The sequence below is a fragment of the Pholcus phalangioides genome, unplaced genomic scaffold (assembly GCF_987345545.1).
Source record: "Pholcus phalangioides strain wild (caught in Gottingen) unplaced genomic scaffold, Ppha-v1.0 ptg000009l_1, whole genome shotgun sequence".
NCBI lineage: Eukaryota > Metazoa > Arthropoda > Arachnida > Araneae > Pholcidae > Pholcus > Pholcus phalangioides.
The window spans coordinates 16,034,137-16,054,619 of NW_028301602.1; the positions used below are offsets into that span (position 1 = coordinate 16,034,137).

The window sequence follows — 20,483 nt, forward strand, 5'->3', positions numbered from 1 at the left end:
TTCATATTCAGGGAAATATTTTTCATGTATTGACATGATAAACAAAAACTCCACATTAATTAAAAGTTGCTTAGGGTGCGTCTGATGAGTAAATTAAACTGGACAGAATTGTTTGTCTTGGAAATAATTTTTTGTATGAGCCTCATTTTTCATCAAAAATGTTTCAACTTAATTAGTTTCAACTTCATGAGTTTTTGTCGTAAAAGAAAGTTTGCTTCTTACATGCAAGAGAATCAGGGAACCAAATAAGAAATTTTAATTTCAACTTGACCTGCTTGGAAAATCCAGTTTTACATACCTTCTAGCTGCGAAAGGAAAGAATGAAAAAGAAAAAAAAAAGGACTCGAATGTATTCATACGCCATCTACACGTCATTCTAGTAACTTCAAAGCAACAATATCGGTTCAAATCACCTATAAGTGATGGGGGCAATTTAAACCTCTGAAGATCAGCGAAAACAAATCCAAGCTAAACAATTTTTCCAGTCACAGGCTATTTGCTAGCCAGTTCTTGAACGGACAGACAGCCCAGACGGGCTAGAACTCGGCTAAACTTCAATTCTGGTTTGGTAATATTTTCCACCTAAAAAAATGTTTCACAAATTAAATATTTACGATTTTAAAGAAGAAAATCGTAGCTTTTCAATCAACTTGAGGAATAACATGCAAAATGATCTTAGCTCAATAAATATCTGGTTTACAAATGATAATTTAAAATTAAATGTAGATAAAACAAAGTATATGTTATTTGGTTCTGGTACTTTCAATGATTTTGGTGTCCTAAAATAACAGATGGTTGTATCTCGGATTGTATGCGCACAGTTGTAAATAGAGTAGATACCTTTAAGTATTTAGGGATTTTTTTAGATTCAAAACTATCCTGGAAAACACATATTAATTATTTGAGTGTAGAATTAAATCGGAACATTAGGAAATTTTATCAGGAATAAATGTTCCCAATCCATTTTAAAACTTGTTTATTTTGCGTTAGTAGAATCTAGATTGAGTTACGACATTACATGTTGGGGTGGGACGTACTTCAGCAACCTTTCTTCACTTTTTGCCACACAGAAATCCTTTATCCGTATCATTCTGAGTAAAAATAGACTCACGCATGCATTTCCACTTTTCAATCATTAAAGTTACTCTCTCTACAATATTTGTACGTTTATAAAAGTTTAAAAATGTTTTATAAAAGAAATGGTCATCTCAATCTCAAATTACATAAATCTTGAATGCAATTTAGACGTCATACTATACAGGTACGTCAAGGTACCAAGGGCAAATAAAACTCATTTCCAAAAATATTTCCTTTATTTAGCTCCCAAAATATTTAATTTACTTCCTCAGTTAATAAAAGAAAAATCTTCGTGTACATCTTTTTCTATCAATTAACTCAAGAAGATTTACATTATGTGTTTGATATTGTAATGTGATCTTTTATCTTGCATACGCTGCTAAATGACAAATTTTTTTGTTTATCAATTCCATTCCTGTTGCCACTTATTTCTTGATGTTGTATATATGTGTGTTTTTTTCTTTCTTTTTTTATCTAGTTATTACTTATGCCGACAGATATGTATCGGATATTGTTTTGTGGGCTCACAACCTTGCTTAGCCCCTAAATGTTTTGTACTGTGTTTAAAAATCTGAAATAAAGGAAAATATCTATCTATCTAAAGAATAAAATCGTAGAAGAGAGAAATAATATTTGTCATTTAAAAAAAATCTTTATTATAAGACTAATATTTGTATACATAAAAAAATAAATGTATATGTATATAATCATATATATACTTTCCATTCATACACGTAAATGAAAAGGCACTCAACAGCACCAATATATATATTTGTATATTTTAAAAAAATGACATGAACTGGAGCAAAACACAATTTGACACGATGCCAGCGAATCACGCACTGCTATAAGCTGGCCACAACGAGAAGGAATGTGGGGTTTTTTTTTGTTCTCTTTAGGAAGAATGGGAACAAAACACGAATACAAATAAGAAAGGAAATGAAGATCATACAAACATCATGTTGATGAACCCGTGAGAAGTATCAGTACAACGCATGACATGATACTCAATCAGAAATCAGACGCAAGTATTTTCAGATTAGATTCGAAAACAAATGTGAAGCCAAACTAGAAGACAGGAACAGTGACAGGCGACATAACATGTGGATATAATGTGTCATGACTGAAAAAATGAAAGAGAAAGTGGAGAATGTTCTTTGAGAGAGAGCTAAACACATTGGCCGCGTTGCTCCATTTCGAGACTAGGCAGGAAAAGTCCATTACGAGGATGGTACGATCCACTCACGTTCTTCTCGTCATTACTTAATACGACGGAGCGGCGTATCCTCCATAACCACCACCATAGGGACTTGCCATGCCGTAAGGCGCTGCGGCGACTCCTGGGTATCCACCGTACAAGCTGGAACCGAGACCGTATCCTCCGTATCCACCGTACATCGTGCTAGCGGCTCCGTATCCGCCGTATCCTGGTGCGGATGGCATTGGGACCGGGACGTGGACTGGACCTGGGCTCCTCTGCTTGTTTTGCTGGGAATCCCTGTGCTTGGAGATGAGGGAGGCCAGGATCGACGCCGCTACCAACATCTCGGACGTCTTCTTTCCGCCGAAACCTTTGTTTCCGAGGCCTAGGATACCGCCGATACCTGCGTCGACTTCCCTGACGACGATTGAGCTGAGGACGAGCATGGACAGAGCGAACAAGATGAAACGGTGAGAGGACGTGGAAGACATTTTCTTTGGGAGCTTGTTGTGTTTAGATGTGAAAGAAATTACTGTAAAAGGTAGGACCTGAAAATAGATAGAGTAGGGAAGAATTAGTTAAAAACATTCAAGAGTTTCTCAGTTCAAAATGAAACATACCAATGTTAAAATCCACTCTGTCTAACAGTTTATTACAATAACCTAACAGTAGACTTATGCCGAATACTAAAAACAAAAAAGTTGTATTTAATAAGGTTTCACACGTGATCGGGGAGTAAACAGGCCCTCAACACGATTCTTCCACTTTACACGGAACTTATCTACCGCTCTACCGCTCTCATTTATGGTGTTAAAGAGAGATGGCAGCACTACAACTCGAAACACACACAATTCTGAAAGCATAAATATGCCAGGGCCTCCCACACACGCAACACGTTCCGGCATGCACTGAATCTTTAGAAATTCTTCAGAGGAACGTTCACGAAATACATGTAGGCTACGGTTTCTAAGTGATAATTTATATTAAATTTTTTAACTATTTAAGTGGTAGTTTATTCCAAGATCCTAAAATAAATAGCATCATGTTCCCTAAGCACGCCTGAATTTGTACAGAGTACCCAATCGTTCACGTAAAAATCACAATACAACTTTACCACGCCCCTTCAGAAGCTCACGACATTCTATCCCTAAAGGTGGTTTTTTCTCCCATAAATCAGTGTTTCTCAAAGTTTGCGTCGCGACTCTTAGGGCCAACCAACCTTTGTCAGGAGCGAGCTGGAGATATTGATTTTTGTAACTTTTTTAGGCTTTGCAGATGAACCATGAATTGGGCAAGGAAGCCGCAGGTGACAGAAGTTTCAGAACCACTGCCTTAAATCTATTGTAAAACATCTTCAAGTGGCCCCACATAAAAGAGACGCCAATAGGACTCGAGCTTGAGGGCCCGGAGACCAAACACAATTTTTTTTACGATAGAAACGAAAATTAAAATAACGTTGCACTTTCTTAAAGTCTCTGCCTGAAAACGCATCTAAAACCTTTATATAGGGCGTTTCTTACAGGATTCACGGCCCTAAGTACAACGAACATGACTCTTGTCAATCACTATAAAATGTGCACTAATTATAATCTTACAATCACAAAAATAAAACGTGATGTTTTTCTAAAAATAATAATACCGAATCCAGAGCAATCTCACTTAATACACCATCGATCCAACTCATTAAATATTCATCAGCGAATTTCCATCAAAAATTTATAAATCAATTTACATACATTTATACCCATAAATCCCAAAAAAAAAAAAATAATAATTGAGGAAAGAAAATTTTAACGCTCTACTTTCCTTTTTTAAAAGGAAAAAAAACCACAATTTTTTAACGCCACACGCATCTCTTTGTTATTTTTAGTGAAAGCGTTCGAATTCTCTAAAAAAAACGACGAAAACACAGTAATTTATTCCTCGTCCAAAAAGGAAAACACATAAATAAATAAAAATGATTAACTTTCTCTCAAATGACACACTTCACATATCCCGACAAAAAAAAAAAAGTATTATAATAATGAAAATATCACAATTAATAACATTTTTTGCACAAGGAAAGTTATTTTCTTCCAAAAAAAATATTCGGATCATTGGTTCGAGGATGAGAATAATACAGAGAAAATAAGAGAAGCAAGATATGGTATGAAATGGGGGGAAAAAAATGAATAAAATAAATCCGAATAAATTCTATGCTCCATTGACAATGAAAGTCGGACGAGGATAGAACATAATCGCTGCGACGTCTACGAGGAAAAATAAAATTATTATTAATAATACTTTCGAGAGAGAAAGAGAAAAGAATATAGAAACGTTTGACATGAAACAAGAGCGAAATTAGGTCTATTTTTCCTCTTTGGTTACACAAATACATAGAAAGTACATAGGAAAAAAAAAATAGGGCGTGCTCGAGTCCGTGCCTGGCATTGACCTTTTCCCATTACTTACCTTTAGTTTTTAAAGGAGTCAATGGTTTAAGTGCGTTGACCCTCTATATGGACTTTTAAGACGTTGTTGTGTCTTCTCAACGAGTAAGGAAATGGGCTTTCTTTTCAGGGAAGTTACGTGTGAATGTGGTTTTTTTTTTTTTCCTGCAGCAAATACTATTATCAGAGCACGTCTACGACCCCATTCTTCACCACAGGATTTTTTTTCTTCCCATCATGCATATGTTGAGTATATATATATATATTTTCCAGACTTTATAATAAGCCCACTGCTCAATGAACTCAATGACGATGATCAGATGAGGAAAGAGATTATCATTATCATTATTGTATGAGGATTGGTACTATATAATCCGCGCGACGTCTTTTCCTTATGGATACTGTAAAAAATAAAATGAAATGAAAAAAATTAATCTTAATGAGTTTTTTTTTACGATATTATATGTATTTTAGGTTGTTTTTTTTTTCTCAGTCTATTATTAGCCCGATTCTCAAAGACGTTTATTGTATTTATAGGGTTGTAATATGCTGTGATATGAAAACGTGTAATTTTACATTGAGAAAAAGAGTACAAGTCTGTTTCGTTCAATTGGATAACTGATAAACGGATATCCCGCTTAATCGGATAACGGAAAAACGGGTATCCCGATAATCGGCTTAAGTATATACCCGACAGACCAGTCACGACCCAGGCTCTGTCCCTCTCGGGATATAAGCCTTTTTACCCTTGCGGGTTGGGTCGCGCTGGGGAGGTAAGTATATACCCCGCACGGATGGACAAAATCCTCTGAAACCAAAATTTCAGCCTTAGAAACAATGTTTTACGCTGAATCAAATATTATGATGATTCGAACGAAAACTGTCAATACACATCAACCACTATGTAAATAATGTTTTTATTGGTAAAAACATTTGGAATTAATGGCACGGGACTACTTTTATAAGCGCTTTTCACATAAAATGGTTACCGGAGTGAATTTTAATGACATGTTTCGATGGAAAGTGTATCGAAATGATGGAAAAGATCATAAATTTTGGACTACCTTTGTTGGAAAATTCACTTTCACGTCAAATTTCAAGCAAAATTAACGAAATACGATTGCAAAAAATTATATTGATGATTTCTTTTTTCACAGTAGATTTAGCTAGCGATGGGTGCATATTTGGTATCAAAATTTAAAGGATTGCATGGTATGCTCAATAAGTTACAAATAAATCTGTTGATGTACGTGTGAAATTTTTGAAATTGAATTTAACTTTGTCGGGTATAAAACACTGCAATTAGACAAGTACATGATATGGCTTATTAATTTTGGTGAAAAATTCTTAACAATATACGGCGAAATATCATTTCAAAATTTTGTAATAATGCAATCAATTGATTTTTGGAAATCATGATTCAAACTAAAAAAAAACAGTAAATGAATAAATAATAGGATTCTTCGTAAAACACGTTTAAATTTTTTATTCACAGATGACTTGATGTAAATACGCATCAATAAAGTATGCGTAATTTAGGTTCTAAGCGTCAAATAAACTAAACCAAAAGCCTGTTGTGGAATCACAGATGTGGCTTTCATATATAAAAAACATGAAAATAAAGAAATCAAAAAATATTTCTTCTAAACTGACGTTTCTACATAGTCAGATACCTTAAAGCTCCCCGCTCAATCGAACATTACGATTCACTTAATCGGGTAACGCGGATACTCCGCATATTCGAATAAAAAATCCTTTTTAACCAATATTTCTCTTCCAGAGACAATGCCAAAGCTCCCCGCTTAATCGATTTTCCTCGTTTAATCGATTGTTAATGTACATCAACCACTGCGTACATAATATTTCTATTGATAAAACATTTTTGGAATTAATGACAAATATGCTTTCACACAAGACCAGTATTTGAACTATAAAAGTTCTTTTATACACACATAACTTGAAAAAAGTAATAGGCGAATGTAACAAACAAGCTTGATGGTAACTTTTTTAAAGTTGTTTTAAATATAATTTATCAACTTTTATATTGTAATCCTGCTTTAGTTATCTTCAGTACATATATTTAATCATTTTATAATTATTCTCTGTTAAGCCCGTAGAGGTCGCCATGAGGAGTAAAAATATTAGGTAGAGTATTATGATCGTTGTAATTCAATAAAATTTTTAATTCATTTCGATTTCTTTTTAATATCGAGAAGCTTTATTAGCACTGATCTTTCATCAGAGTTTCCAATATACAAAGTATACTAACTGTGTTAAACAGGGATTGAATTGCTTTCCGTATAATCGAACACCCCGCTTAATCGGATATTGTGCACCAGAACCGTTGCTATCAGTTTATCAGGGCCAACTCAAACTAATAAAATTTTGAAATTAATTGGAATAATTTCCTCAGGATTTTAGTTGCAATTTTTCTACTGGCTGTATAAATTATTATTATTATTTCAAATATTGATAATTATTTTAAATATTTATTGAAATAATTTATATTATGCACTGATCTTCAAAATCATTTGTTGGTTTTCAATTGGAAAAGTAGGATTAGGTAATGGATATTCTGGCTATAGTGAATGTGATCTTTGTTAAAATTTCAGAAAATTTTCTCGAAATGATATTTAGGATCTTTTACTGTGGAGAATTGATTACTTGAAATTTTTATTGAATTAATTTGTACATCGCACTAATCGTCAATCTGATCCATAGGTTTTCAATTGGAGTAGTAGCAATTAGGTATTTCAAATTTTTAATTTAGTTTTTTGCTTAGTGCATGATTGTTTTTAGCTGTCGAGGATCATTTTCTAACTGTTGATTCCGGTGTGACCATATAACATAAAGAATGGTGGCCAGTTCCAATATAGTGCCTGGGCTGTATATTTCGTGATTAGAACTCCTTGGCTAAACGTTCAAATTATAGTTATGGGAAAGTACTGTATTTTTTGATCATTCAAAATCGTACTGAAAAAATATCTAATAACTAATACATGTTACTATAGGGTCATAATCAGAATTTCTTACACATCCGCGTGCACTATATATACGGTCATGGTTAATTACAAAGGTTGATTTCTGCACTGGCAAAAGGGGAATTTGCTCGGGGCTCTATGATTCTCGAGGCCTCCATTATCTAATTGATATATACTCACTGGTTAACCAAACTTCTCTGACTCTAGTCGCAGGTAAGGGACGCACGCAGGATTAACCTTTGCAGGGTGCACACCGGGTTTGAAAGGGGTAGAATGGATTTTTTACAGAAAATTCTAGGTTACCAACCTTTTTCTTCCTTTCAAAAAATCATTTTGAAGTAACAGAAATTTATTAGAATAGCATATAAATGCTTTTTTATTTTTCGATGTATTAATCATTTAACAAAAATATTTAAAAGTATTTTTAATTTTTGATCGCTTTGGGGGGGGGGGAAGCACGGACCCCCTGTGCAAATGCTCTCTAATATGTTTCAGACTCCGCCACGAAGCTGGGCCGGAAGAGATCGCGGCAACGGAATGAGTCCAGTGGCAGAGCTCTGGCGTTCATTCATTCATTCAGGCGCCCTATAATATAGCTGTGCTTACTGTTACCTCCTTTCAAAATCAGGGCCGTCCTAATATCATCATGCCCCCATCTGACTAGAAGTTATTTGTTACAGATTTTCATGCTTAGTTTTGAAAATATTTACGAGATCTCATTATCATGCGGCCCCTGGGCAGTGCCCGGTTGGGGTGTCCATGCGTTAGGACGGCGCTGGTGGAGGTCGAACCCTGTTACCATTCCGCGTTTCAACTCTTATTCGAAGTGCTGCTATCACCTTTATGAACCTCAATATGAAAAAAAAAATTAAGCACCAATCACACGGTGATGGAATTTTGACGTAAAATTTCGATACTAATTCACACAACAAGTACTAAATCTTGAGTGTAACCTATTTTTTTGTGTGCCTTTCTTCTTCATTTCTGATTCGATTATGTTTGGCAATGAAAAAAAGCCACACAAATAATGAATTGTAATAATGTTATATAACACAATTGCCCTGATTATTCTTCACGGGATTTACTCAAGCTGTTGAAGGGAGAAGGAAAAATAACAAAGAGAAAATAAACGCGATATGGAATATTAAGCAATTTTTATTTTTTTTTGAAGGCTTAACCTTTTTCCAGGTTTCGAGGCTAAACATTCAATCAACCCATAAATAACCTTCATCATCATCGTAATCTTCGCTTTTTCTTATTCTTTTTCCTATGTTTTTAATGGTTTTTTTTCTTCCCATATTGAATGCTTATGGGTTTTTCTTCCGGATCTTCTTCAAGGAGATGTTGTCGGAGAAACTGGGTTGCGAGCGGGATTTTTATCCTGCTGCAGAAAAGGTGTGAACTTTTCATGGTCCATTTACAGCCACGCTGTTCGCTGTCGCCAACCATCTCATCTGCTTTCTTTTCTCCGTAGCTCAACACGGATACGTACTGGGAAGTCAAATATGTGTATATAAAAGCTAACGGCAAGAGTTTGGTTGCTGTTTTGTTCAACTGTTACACATTAGCCCCCCCCCCCCCCATTACCTATAAATGAATTATGACCTGATTTACAAATAATTTATGTATTGAAATCTCACTTCGATGTAATTCACGTGGTCCCCGTGTTTAATTGGAAGAAACTCGTACTAAAATTTCAAATCCATATTCTACTGAATACTTGAAATACGAGTACAATGAATAAAACTGATTTGTGCCCGACTTTAGTCACTTAAACTGATTTATCTTATAACTTTCTACAATAATTGTCACTAGCGTAAGACCACTGCTGGTACGTACGCAGGATAGACCTCTGGAAGGAGCACGCCGAGTTTGTGGGGGGGGGGGGGCACACACAGAAGGTAATCTAGAGAATTTTCAGTTACTAACCTTTTCACAAAGCATATTAAATTAACAGAAACTGATTAAGATAGCATATATAAACGTATTTTCTTTCGATATTTTAATTATATTACAAAGATATTTGAGAATATTTTCTATCGTCTTGGGGGCGGGGGCACGGGTCGCCCGTGTCCCTCCCTGATTACGCCTCCGACTCATTGCATCCTGTATTTCCCCCATAGCTTCTACTACTTTTATCGTTGGTTCTAGAGCAGTGTATCTTAACCCTTTTCAGCCCTTCGTATATATTCCCCATATATATTCTTCCATATATTCCCCCCATATATTCTTCTCGAAGGCCCCACACTCTTATTCGCTGCCCCTTCACCCTCATCCGATATCTTTTCCACTCATTGAATTGAATTTAGGCTGAACTAAATGTATAATGAGCAAATTGTTTTTATAAATAAGCCTAAGACCGAACTCTTTAACCCTGTGCCAAGCACGGATCCAAAATGGGGAGGGGGATCATCCCATTCAATAGCCGAATTATATGGAAAAAATAGGTCTGTGTAAAATATGGGGCAATCCAATGCACCTGCACAATAACCCCCCCCTCGACAAATGAGGGTCGGGAAGGGCGACAGGTCCTCACTTTGGATCCGTGCCTATTCTGGGCTAGAGTTCAGTGAGCTTCCTTACGTGGGATGGCAGTCCCACAATCACTACACTACCAAGCCACCGTAGGCAACGGACCACATTGCTCGGCTGTCTCTCCTTGGAAAGCGCGCGCGCGCGCGCGAACCTTCTTGAGGTTCGATACCAGATTGATGTTCTGGGACCCTATGCTTAGCTGGTAGTATAACAGCTTACATTACTCTTGAGTGCATCCTTACAATCGAAAATCATACCACCAGAACTCATGTAGGCACCTATGAACATGAGGCCCCGGGCTATGGACACATCTGTTAAGGTTGCCCTGGTTCCACGGACGGATTTGTTAGATACTGAAAGTAGTCACATTTTTGCCTACCATATTTCACTTGAAATATTTATTGCTCTCTTCAGCGTTCTCTGTGGCCCCCTTTGCCCCATCAGTGATTCTCAAACTTGGCAAGCCCGCGGCCCGGTTTTATTCATTTTCGTGAGTGGAAGGCCCAGTCAAACACAAGACTAATGGAAAATGAATGAGGGAAAATGAAACGGCTGATCATTCGCGGCCCGGTATGGATGATGTCCGATCCCGGCGGTTGAGAAACACTGCTCTAGAGAGCATCCCAGAGAGTGATTTTACTCCCCTTTGGGAAACACTGACTTTTAGATGCGATATCCAATAGATGTGGTTTTCAGTATCGGAACCTTCTTGAACAACGATACCTGTGGATGATCTGAAGTTCTGATTTGCTTTGAAGCAATTTTTGAAATCTTCCACCGTAAAAAACAACACATTGTTATGAAATGCCCAAAAATTTGAACTTGTCCTAATCGACAAAGTATAGGAGATCCAATTTTGATGAATGACCTCTTGAAATTATATCGAAATCACACAAAACAATTTCAAAAAACTATCTTGTATCACAATTACATATTATACTGATCTTGATAATATTTAAAACATTAAACACAATATATAAACGGTTCCGAGAATGATCTAAAAATATTTTGTAATACAGTCTATTAAATTTTTAAATAAATATACTTTTGCAATATATTACGGACACACTCTTACGTGACATCTGAACTTTTGTTAAAAAATTTATAGAAAATTTTCAATTGATGCATATATCTTTAGGACATGAATTTGTGGATCAATGGCGCCAAATGGATATAATTCAGTCATTTAGAACTAAATCCTACTCCTAAAAACCAGAACAGAATGAGCATAGAAGACAAATGTATCAGAACTCGGTTATGATTCTTTCATTTCATTTCTTATTGAAAATTATCAAGAGTAGGAAAAAAATATATCATAATTATCAGTTTTTTCTCTTGGCTTTATAACTATCGTTTTACTAAACAAAAAAAAAATCAGACTTATAATAACTTACAGCGTGCAAAAATCGAACCGAAATTGAAATTTGAATCTTTTGAAGGTCAATGAAAGTCACAAATGAAAATCCCAAGACAGTTTCTCCTGAAGTGTGACACTCACCCTTTTCTAGATAATTTTACGTCGATTCATCATATTCAACCTCTAATTACGAGGAATCCATTAATGTCATATCAACTAATATGCATCTGATTTGCATGAAATATTACGAGGTAACACGAGAGAAACTATCCAGGATCAGTTGGCCACGGGGCCATCGACCTAAAAAAAAAAGGCCGTCTTTTTCCTTCAAGAGCCATCCTTTGAGTAACATATATTTTTTTTTCTTATTCTTCTTAATATTATTTGATCAGCCTCGTTGCCAAAAATAGATTCAAACATTTACCAAGTGTTTGATGTGTGTGTGTGAATGACGTAACTTCAACGTAACCATTATACGAGTTTCTTAATCTTATCTCTGTAGTGCAAGGTAGAGTAAGTAACAGCCATCACACGCCAGGTTGTAGTAAAAAACGCATCTCTTTTTTTCTAAGAAACTTTCCTCAAGCATCATCCATGGCATCTTCTTTTATGAATCAAGATATCTCTTACATCTTAAAAGATGCGAAGATAAGACGCTCTATGGACTTAAAAGTTATGATCATCAAAGAAGGTTTAGGTTTTCTACCTTGGATAACCTTCCTTTACACTTAGACAATGAGCTATTATCTTTCATAATAAGATCCCTTGTATTATTTAGGCGTCATAATCATTATTCAATATGGTGTGATAGTTCTTTAATTATTTTTTCTAAGACTTAGATATAACCATTAGATCAATTGGACTTAGCCCTTAGGAGAGTGTGGGTCATTTCCACAGAGTTAGAATAATATCTTAGAATTATATCTTTAGTCTATGGTCATTTCTTTGGTTTGAAAACGTGTCACGTCACGGACCACTTAAGTGATGTGCCGTGGGCCGCTTGAGTGTTCTCAAACTGTGCCGCATGTATCTTAAGTGCTCCGGAACTGTATCGCAGGTCACTAAAGTAATCTGGGAATGTGCTGTGGGCCTCTTATGCGAGCTAGGACTGCGTTGTGGGTCACTCAAGTGGTCTGTAAATATGATGCCGTGGGTCCCTTAGGTGGAAATGTGCCGCAGACCACTTAAGTGATGTGCAACTCCACCGCTGGCTGCATAAGTGATATGAAACTGTTCCACGAATAACTTTAGTGATCTGTAAACGTACCGCGGGTCACTCGGGTGATCTGGCAATGTACTGTGGGTCTCTAAAGTCATCTGGAAATGTGCTGCTTAGCTCGTTCTTACAAGCTAGAGTTTGAGGTAGTGGGGCACATCAGATGATTCTGAGGGCCAAATTTACCCCACGTGTGATGGATTGAGCATGTATGCATTGGATGAGAACGGGGACATGACTCTGAGTTATCAAATTTCTGGTTTAAACGTAAAAAAAGAAGTTTGATAGATGTCAAGAAAATCAATGATCGGATTATTTTTTATCTGAAATGTCTCACAAGCACAATATTTAATTTATTTGTATTTTACTACTTATTATTTAGCACAGGCGACCACCGATAGACAGTGGCTTCACTTCCCACCCATCTCACTAATGGCAGTAAATTGCAATATAGCGATATGACCAGAGTTGGTGTTTGGTGAAGTAGTAGTCATTATGTAATGAATAGTATACGAATTTATATTATTTTCACAGAGCATGAAAATGTTATTATCAACAGCAATTTATGATTGATTAAAATTCTAAAAGAATGAAAGTACGTAAGCAAAATAATTTTCAAATTAGCACAACTTATAAAGTGTTAAAAAATGAAATATTTTGTGTAAAAAATTTAAATATTCTAAAATGTTCCAATATTTAAGTTTCGAGTGAGATAATAAAAAAAATTGATAAAGAGATGGCGTCATTATCAAAAACTGTTAATGAAAATCAATTTAATTATTAGTATAATTATAATTATGATTATCTAAAAGAAAAAAATATTTTTAGATAAAACACTGTGAAACAATAATAAAATATGTGTACATAAAACAAAAATAAAGATCCGAACTAATTCAGAAAATTCATCTATGTGCATATTGGTTTTTTTTTTCTATATTTACTTGATATTTTTATCATAAAACTAATTTTCTGTGTGTTCTCTATCTATACAAATCTCTAATTTTGAACCGATAGCTGAAAATTTGTATATATTTACCATACAGGGTCAGACCTGAACGATACTTTGAGTTCGTCAAAGCTGAGGGAATGCCGAAAATGCGCAAAAAAAAACCAAAAAATATCGGGCAACAATAGTTCTTGAGCTTCAACAATGACTTTTTCTAAAGTCTACTCTGATTACCGTAGTTGATTACCCTATAACAATGTATTTCACTCATGTATATGCCTTTTTTATGGCTCGTCACTTATATCGCAGGAAGTACATTCGGAAAATCTCGGCCAGCGCCGTATAATATAGCTATGCTCCTGAGTGGCATAGTGGTAAGATTGTCGTCTACCGTCGTGAAGGTTGCTGTCACGTTCGCCGGTTCGAACCCGAGGGAAGAAATAGATAAGATATTTTCCCAAACGAACTTGAGGCGACCACCGGTAGACAGCGCCTTCATTTCCAACCCATCTCATTAATGGCAGTAAATTGCGATATGGCCAGAGTTGGTGAAGTGAAAAAGTGTATTAAAACTGGTATGGATATAATATCAAAGAAATAATTCTCATGCCTGAAGAACCATTTGCTTGGATTTAACCCTCAAATTCGCAGCCTTGAATATATGCAAAGGGTTCGTTAAAAGGTCATTACTACAGGCAGTTTGAAGATATTTCATATTTTGAAAATTTGCTATTAATTCAATTTTTGCTCAATTAGTGAAAACAATTCTTTGTTTGATGGATTTGTAGCACAGCCACACATGTGGCTGTGCTTTTATATGCGATTTTCCAGGCTTTTTACGTTTCCAATAAGGCTCTGTATAAACAGTATAACTCTATATAGATGTTTTAAAATTATTTTTCCATCTTTCAATTTGTGTCACTAACTATGAAAAAAAGTATCAGCTCGAAAAAAAGAGGCCCATGCATTTAAGGGCTAATATTAACATTATAAAACGGTTGTAAAACAATAATAAAAATATGTATACGTAAAAGCACATCATAAAAGTGGTATAGGATGACATCCAAGAAAGATATTGATGAATGAATTACTTAGGTTTAATCATTCTATGCATGTCTTCAAAACCAAGAAATAATAGAATATAGAATAAATTCACAGAAACATATTTTATAATCATTCTGAGAATAAAGATGAGCTATTGAGGTAAAAGATAAATCCTTCCTATAAATTTTCAAAGAAACGAAAGTGATATAATAACAATAAAAATGATAATAATAATAATAATTAAATTGAATGAAGTAATATATGAATGAAGTATATACAAAAAAATGAGCTTACTAGATATGACAGATGATTTTTTTTTTAAATGTATATAGAAGGAGACCCAAAGCCCTTTCTTGTGTTGGATGATGATACGCTTTGGAATGATGAGCTTTCGCGAAAGTCAGCTCTATTTCAAGTGATATTAAATGTGGGACACTGGGGCTGGTTGAATTGGAGTCGCTTGAACACGTTTCACTGGGAACCATTCGAGTTGAACGCTTTTCGCACCCAGCCCCGAGCGCTTTCTTCTTAACTTTTCATAATGTTTATTCTCTTTTACCCTTTATCTCTTTATTCTACACCTTTATTTTCTTTTGCCTCTTAAGGTCAGTGCCGGAGGCCATCTCCTCATGAATTAAGGTCTGACGAGAGACTTATGATGTTTGATGATGATGGTGATGATGATGTCACATATTTTCTGGTAAAAGGATGTGTTTGAAATTATCGGGGTGAAAAAAGAAATATATATATTCACCCTTTTTACTCTTTTTGTATTGGAACATTCACATTTTCCTTCATGCGTTCATTTTGATGAATAAATAATTTAGTGAATAAGAGAGGGACATTATTCTCCTCAAAGTCATTCACGATTATTATAGAGGGTGATTCTAAATTCATGGGACAAACTTTAAGACGTGATGTAAGATACCTAAGTAAGCATTTTTCATCATAGAATGTGTGGTTTAATGGCAATAGCAAAGGTGGTAGAGATTGTTGTTAGAGAGCGCGCAACAGCACTTCAACAAAAGCAAATATAATATTTTTTCGATGAATTTGCCACGATATGTGTTATCACACATTCCAGGGTGAATGTGCACCTTCGGATTGGAGTTTGTTTTTCAGAGGTACAAGGAACATCAAGATTATGCTTCGCCGAACAGTGATCAGGCGGTATAATGACTTGCGGTAGAATTTGCGTTACCCATGTTGCACAATTAGAAAGCCTACCACATTACAATACCTTGCACATTCGAATAGTTAGTTGATTGCACTTATTGCAGCAAATCCGTCAGAAAAATATGATATTTGCTTTTGGTCAAGTGCTGTTGTGCACATTCATAAAATACCTCATACAGCCTTTGTTATTGCGATTCGACCACACATTCTATGATCAAAAATGCTTCTTTAGGAGTCCTATATCGGATTTTAACGTTTATACCATGAATTTAGTATCACCTTGTATTATCATATAAAGTAGAAAAAATAATAGTTGAACTGGTTAATCTTTATTATAAATTACAAAATTAAATGATGTATACCTCAACTTAATATAGCTAATTAATTTGAATAATGAATAGGTCTACTCTCGAAACATTGCGATGTTCTTTAAAATTAAATATCCATACATATATTTTTACACATCAAATGCAAACAATAATTGTTGAAAATCATACTGGTGTGATGTAACATCACATTGTCATGTAATTAAAATAAATAGTTAATATAATAATATTAACTATTTATTAATTTAAACATTATTACACATATATGACAATCAATTAATTACTACACGACAATTTTAAATTAATAAATACATAATTTTTTTATATATAATATTTTATATATAATATTTTATATATAATATAATATTATAACTTCAGTTATAATGATTTTATTGTATGATTAAATGGGTTTATTATTAAATATCGCAATAATGATATTTATTGCAATATTTAATCCAGTCCAATGGAATGGTTGGAAAAGAATTAATTTATTATGGATGGATAAAACACTACTCTGGAAGCTGATAGTAAATTATGTTATACAGTGGATCCCGCTTATAACGTTTTTCATAAAATCGACAAGAAAAAAACGTTGTAAACGCGAAAACGCTTTAAATAGGAAATCTCAAAAGAGAATCACTTAGAGTTGAGTAAACGAAAATTAGTCGTACTAAGCGGGAAAATGTTATTAGCAGGATAGATTGTATATAATTTTTTAATGATATATATAAACGCGAAATATATCTATGTACTGCTGTATATGTTAATATTAATTTTCCATTTATCCAAAAACCTAAAAAAATATTCTACAATGCGAACCGGCGATGGAACCGGCATGAATGAAAGATTGCTTTAAATCTCCAACAAATTCAACAAATATCGGAACTGATCAGATAACAATTTTTTTTACAATGACTTTAATAACGATTTCTAGTTAATATGATCTTTAAACATGTATTTTTTTTAACAATGGTGAATGGGATGAAACATGGTTTTTCCTGTTGATATTCAAAATCAATCGCCGGCATTTAATCTAGTATCGTATACGACTGATGAAAAAATGTACTGGTAAAATTTGCAAACTTTAAAAATGTGAACTTCAGAAAATTTTCTATTATTCCCTATAAATATCTAACTCTATTATATCCATGACAGAATATTATTATGTTATTATTTTTAAAGAAGTAGATAAGTTTTTGACTGCTCCTATTACTACATTGTACATGCACCTCGTAAACATTCCTCTGGGGAATTTCTAACGAGTTGATGCAAGTCGGAAAAAGTAGTGTGTATGTGCGTATATCATGTGTGGCCTAAACGAGCTAATGATGCCAGAGTTACAAACATAGGTGATGCCCAAGAGCATCTAGCGTAAGTTTTTGACTGTAAATTCAAATTATTGTTACTAAATTATCAAAAAATTATAATTATTAAGAAAGCCTCTAAAATTTAGAGAAAATACTATGAGGGTGGGATTTAAGTTATATTTCATAAAACTCCACAATTTCAGAAAATTGTGATAAATACACCATAATGAAACGTGAATAGTAATCAAATATATTTGTTTCAAGTTACAAAAAAATATTTGAATCGATTTAAATGAAAATAATTTTAGAAGAAATAATAATTCATGTTCTCATAAATTTATATTAACTCCACGAAGATCCGTGGTTATAAAACCATTTCAGTTTCTAATCCTATTTCAATACTAACAACGATTCTTAGCTTCAAACAATTGCTTTCAGAATGCATATTTTGTTTTAGAATAATGAAGTTTCTCGACAATGTGTCAATCTTATACGTTTATAAAAATTTATTACTTTCTTAATGATTCTATCATTCATAAATCGTTAAAACTCAATTTAAAATATATATCATATTTAATTGAAATCAAAAATGAACTAAGCCTGATTTAAAGGAAAATTTGTTCGAAAATAATTTTAAATAATTTAAAAATTTACATAAGTTATACATAATAACATGAATATACAAATATTATTAAAATATGAAATTAAAATTTCCATTAAAATGAAAAATTTAATTAAAATATTCAGAATATTAACTCTATAAATGATAAGTTAAGGCATAAAAGTGTAAAAAAAAATTATAAATCATTTTTTAAATATCTCACTATTCATAATAATGAAAAATTTCAAACTTACTGTTTGTCCGTATAGTGAGTCTTTTTTTGTGATTACTTCAGTACTATTTCCAGACACAAAAATCGAATCGATTCTTGTTTGTCTCGTTTTATTGAAGGTTTTTTTTTCCCCCAACTGAACAAATCCTCGTAATAATAATATTTTCTTTGGGTTTCGTGTCTATTCGCGTGCGTGTTCTTGTTGTGAATGAGGTTGTATGATTTTTGACGTGCGCCTTTAAATACTGTCTATTTGTGAAACCAGCCACAGGAGGAAAAAAAAAATTAAATTAAAATAAAATAATGGAAAAAGAGTTCAACAACATCCCATTGCTTTTTTCTTCTTCGCCCTTTCCCTCAACTCGTTTAAAAAAGCAAAAAAAAAAAAGCCGGTCCTGTCCCAGGAAGTTTTTGGTGGCTAACACATCTCAAGAAGCGGTTTATCCCAAAAAGCCCAAAATCAGGCCTCGAGGCTCTCTCTCACGCAGCACCAACTCGGGCCTTTTTACTGATGATGCTGGCTGATAGGATAGGTACTTGCTCTTACAGACACATATACTTCTTTCATGTAATAGCAGTGGGTCGATCTCCTCCTTTATGTTTTATTATTATTATTATTCCTTCCTTCTGTGTTGCTGTAGACTTTTTTGCTCATTCAACCAGGCGTTCGTGAATCTGGGCCAGCGTTGTATGTACCAGCTTTAACAGTTCTTAACTCTTTCCTCCATTCGATTATATAGTTTTTTTTTCTTCTTATATTTTGTTTTCTTATGAAGTTCAAGGCAGCCATAGTGTTATACGCTTCACCTAGATGTCATTTGTGAACGAATGGGATTAACGTAGACAGAAGAAAAAAAAATACTGAGAACTGAAAGTTTTTGTTTTTTTTTCCCTTGTGAATTGCGTTGATATGTAAATTGGACCTGTTATTTTCTTTTGATTAGTATAATGATATATATTAGAAAAAAAACTTTTACCTAGTTTCCACTTTCTCTAGATATTCGAGGATGGTTCACAATTGATAGAGGAGTTATGGTTTTTTCCTATAGTATTGCGGTGTTGGCGGGGATTGTCTAGGGTTTTTCATAAAATGAGGTGAATAAGTAATTTGAATGTATCGATCTAATTATATAATCGATTAATTTATAGTTTTATTTTATGTTTCGAATTTATAAATTAATTTTTAAATTATAATATTATGCTGCGAAAAGAAAAATAGTAAATTTCTGAAAGTTACAATTTATTTATTTTTTATTGTATAAAAAGCTATGCTTTCCAGGCAAAAAAAAATTCATTGAGAACTGAAATTTTTACTTTTTCTTATGAGTAGCGTTGATTGATATGTATAATGATATATATATATATATATATATTTTACACTACTTTTCACTTTTTCTGAATATTCGAGGATAGTTTCAAGTTGATTTTCTCGTATCTACAATTGACATAGAACGAGATACGGTATTTTATCAAGGGATTACCTAGGTTTTTCCAAAGAGTTTAATAAGCTATTGAAATGCAACAAACTATTAACCAAATTAACCAATCAATTAATTTTCTTGAACTCATAAATAAATTGTTACTTTGATTGCGGAAGGGAAACATTTTGTTCCAAGTATTACAAGGAAAATAGTTAATTGAATTTTTTTTATTTCTTAAAAAAACAACAACTATGTCTTTTAAGAAATAAACAAAGTACATTCAAAGTACTTTAAATGAAGTGAAATAATTATACTATATAAGATAGGGATGAATAAAACGCACATTATAAGAACTGGGAATTCTGAATCTAGGGATGAAATTTGCAATTAAATATAAATTTATTGTATTATATATTTATTGTATATTAATTGCAAATTATACATTATTTATACATCTATAAATAATGCATAATATAACATCTATCACATAAGATGTTAAATTTCATATGAAAACAGATGAAATAAGTTGAATGAACATACAATATTCTACACGGAAAACTGGTTGTGTGAAAATATATTGATCGTTCGAAAAGGAAAATTCATCTCTGCCTTTACGGGGAATCGAACCCCGGTC

General features: G+C 33.7%; 1 protein-coding gene across 2 annotated transcripts; it reads right to left on the minus strand.

The window, feature by feature from the left end:
- Positions 1-1,709: 1,709 nt before the first annotated feature.
- LOC149082103 (uncharacterized) lies at positions 1,710-18,651 on the minus strand. 2 transcript variants are annotated; one of them, XM_089235614.1, is made up of 2 exons: positions 18,451-18,651; positions 1,710-2,826 (listed from the first exon to the last, which is right to left on the minus strand). In XM_089235614.1, exon 2 carries the CDS (start codon positions 2,767-2,769, stop codon positions 2,341-2,343), a length of 429 nt encoding a protein of 142 aa, XP_089091740.1. In that variant the 5' UTR covers positions 2,770-2,826; positions 18,451-18,651; the 3' UTR covers positions 1,710-2,340. The 2 variants fall into 2 exon arrangements, with proteins under 2 accessions (XP_089091740.1, XP_089091741.1); XM_089235615.1 differs by lacking the exon at positions 18,451-18,651 and adding an exon at positions 15,081-15,187.
- Between the last annotated feature and the right edge of the window lie 1,832 nt (positions 18,652-20,483).

Coding starts and splice junctions, on each gene's coding strand:
- LOC149082103 (XM_089235614.1), bottom strand. CDS start 2,769: ATGTCTTCCACGTCCTCTCACCGTTTCATCTTGTTCGCTCTGTCCATG.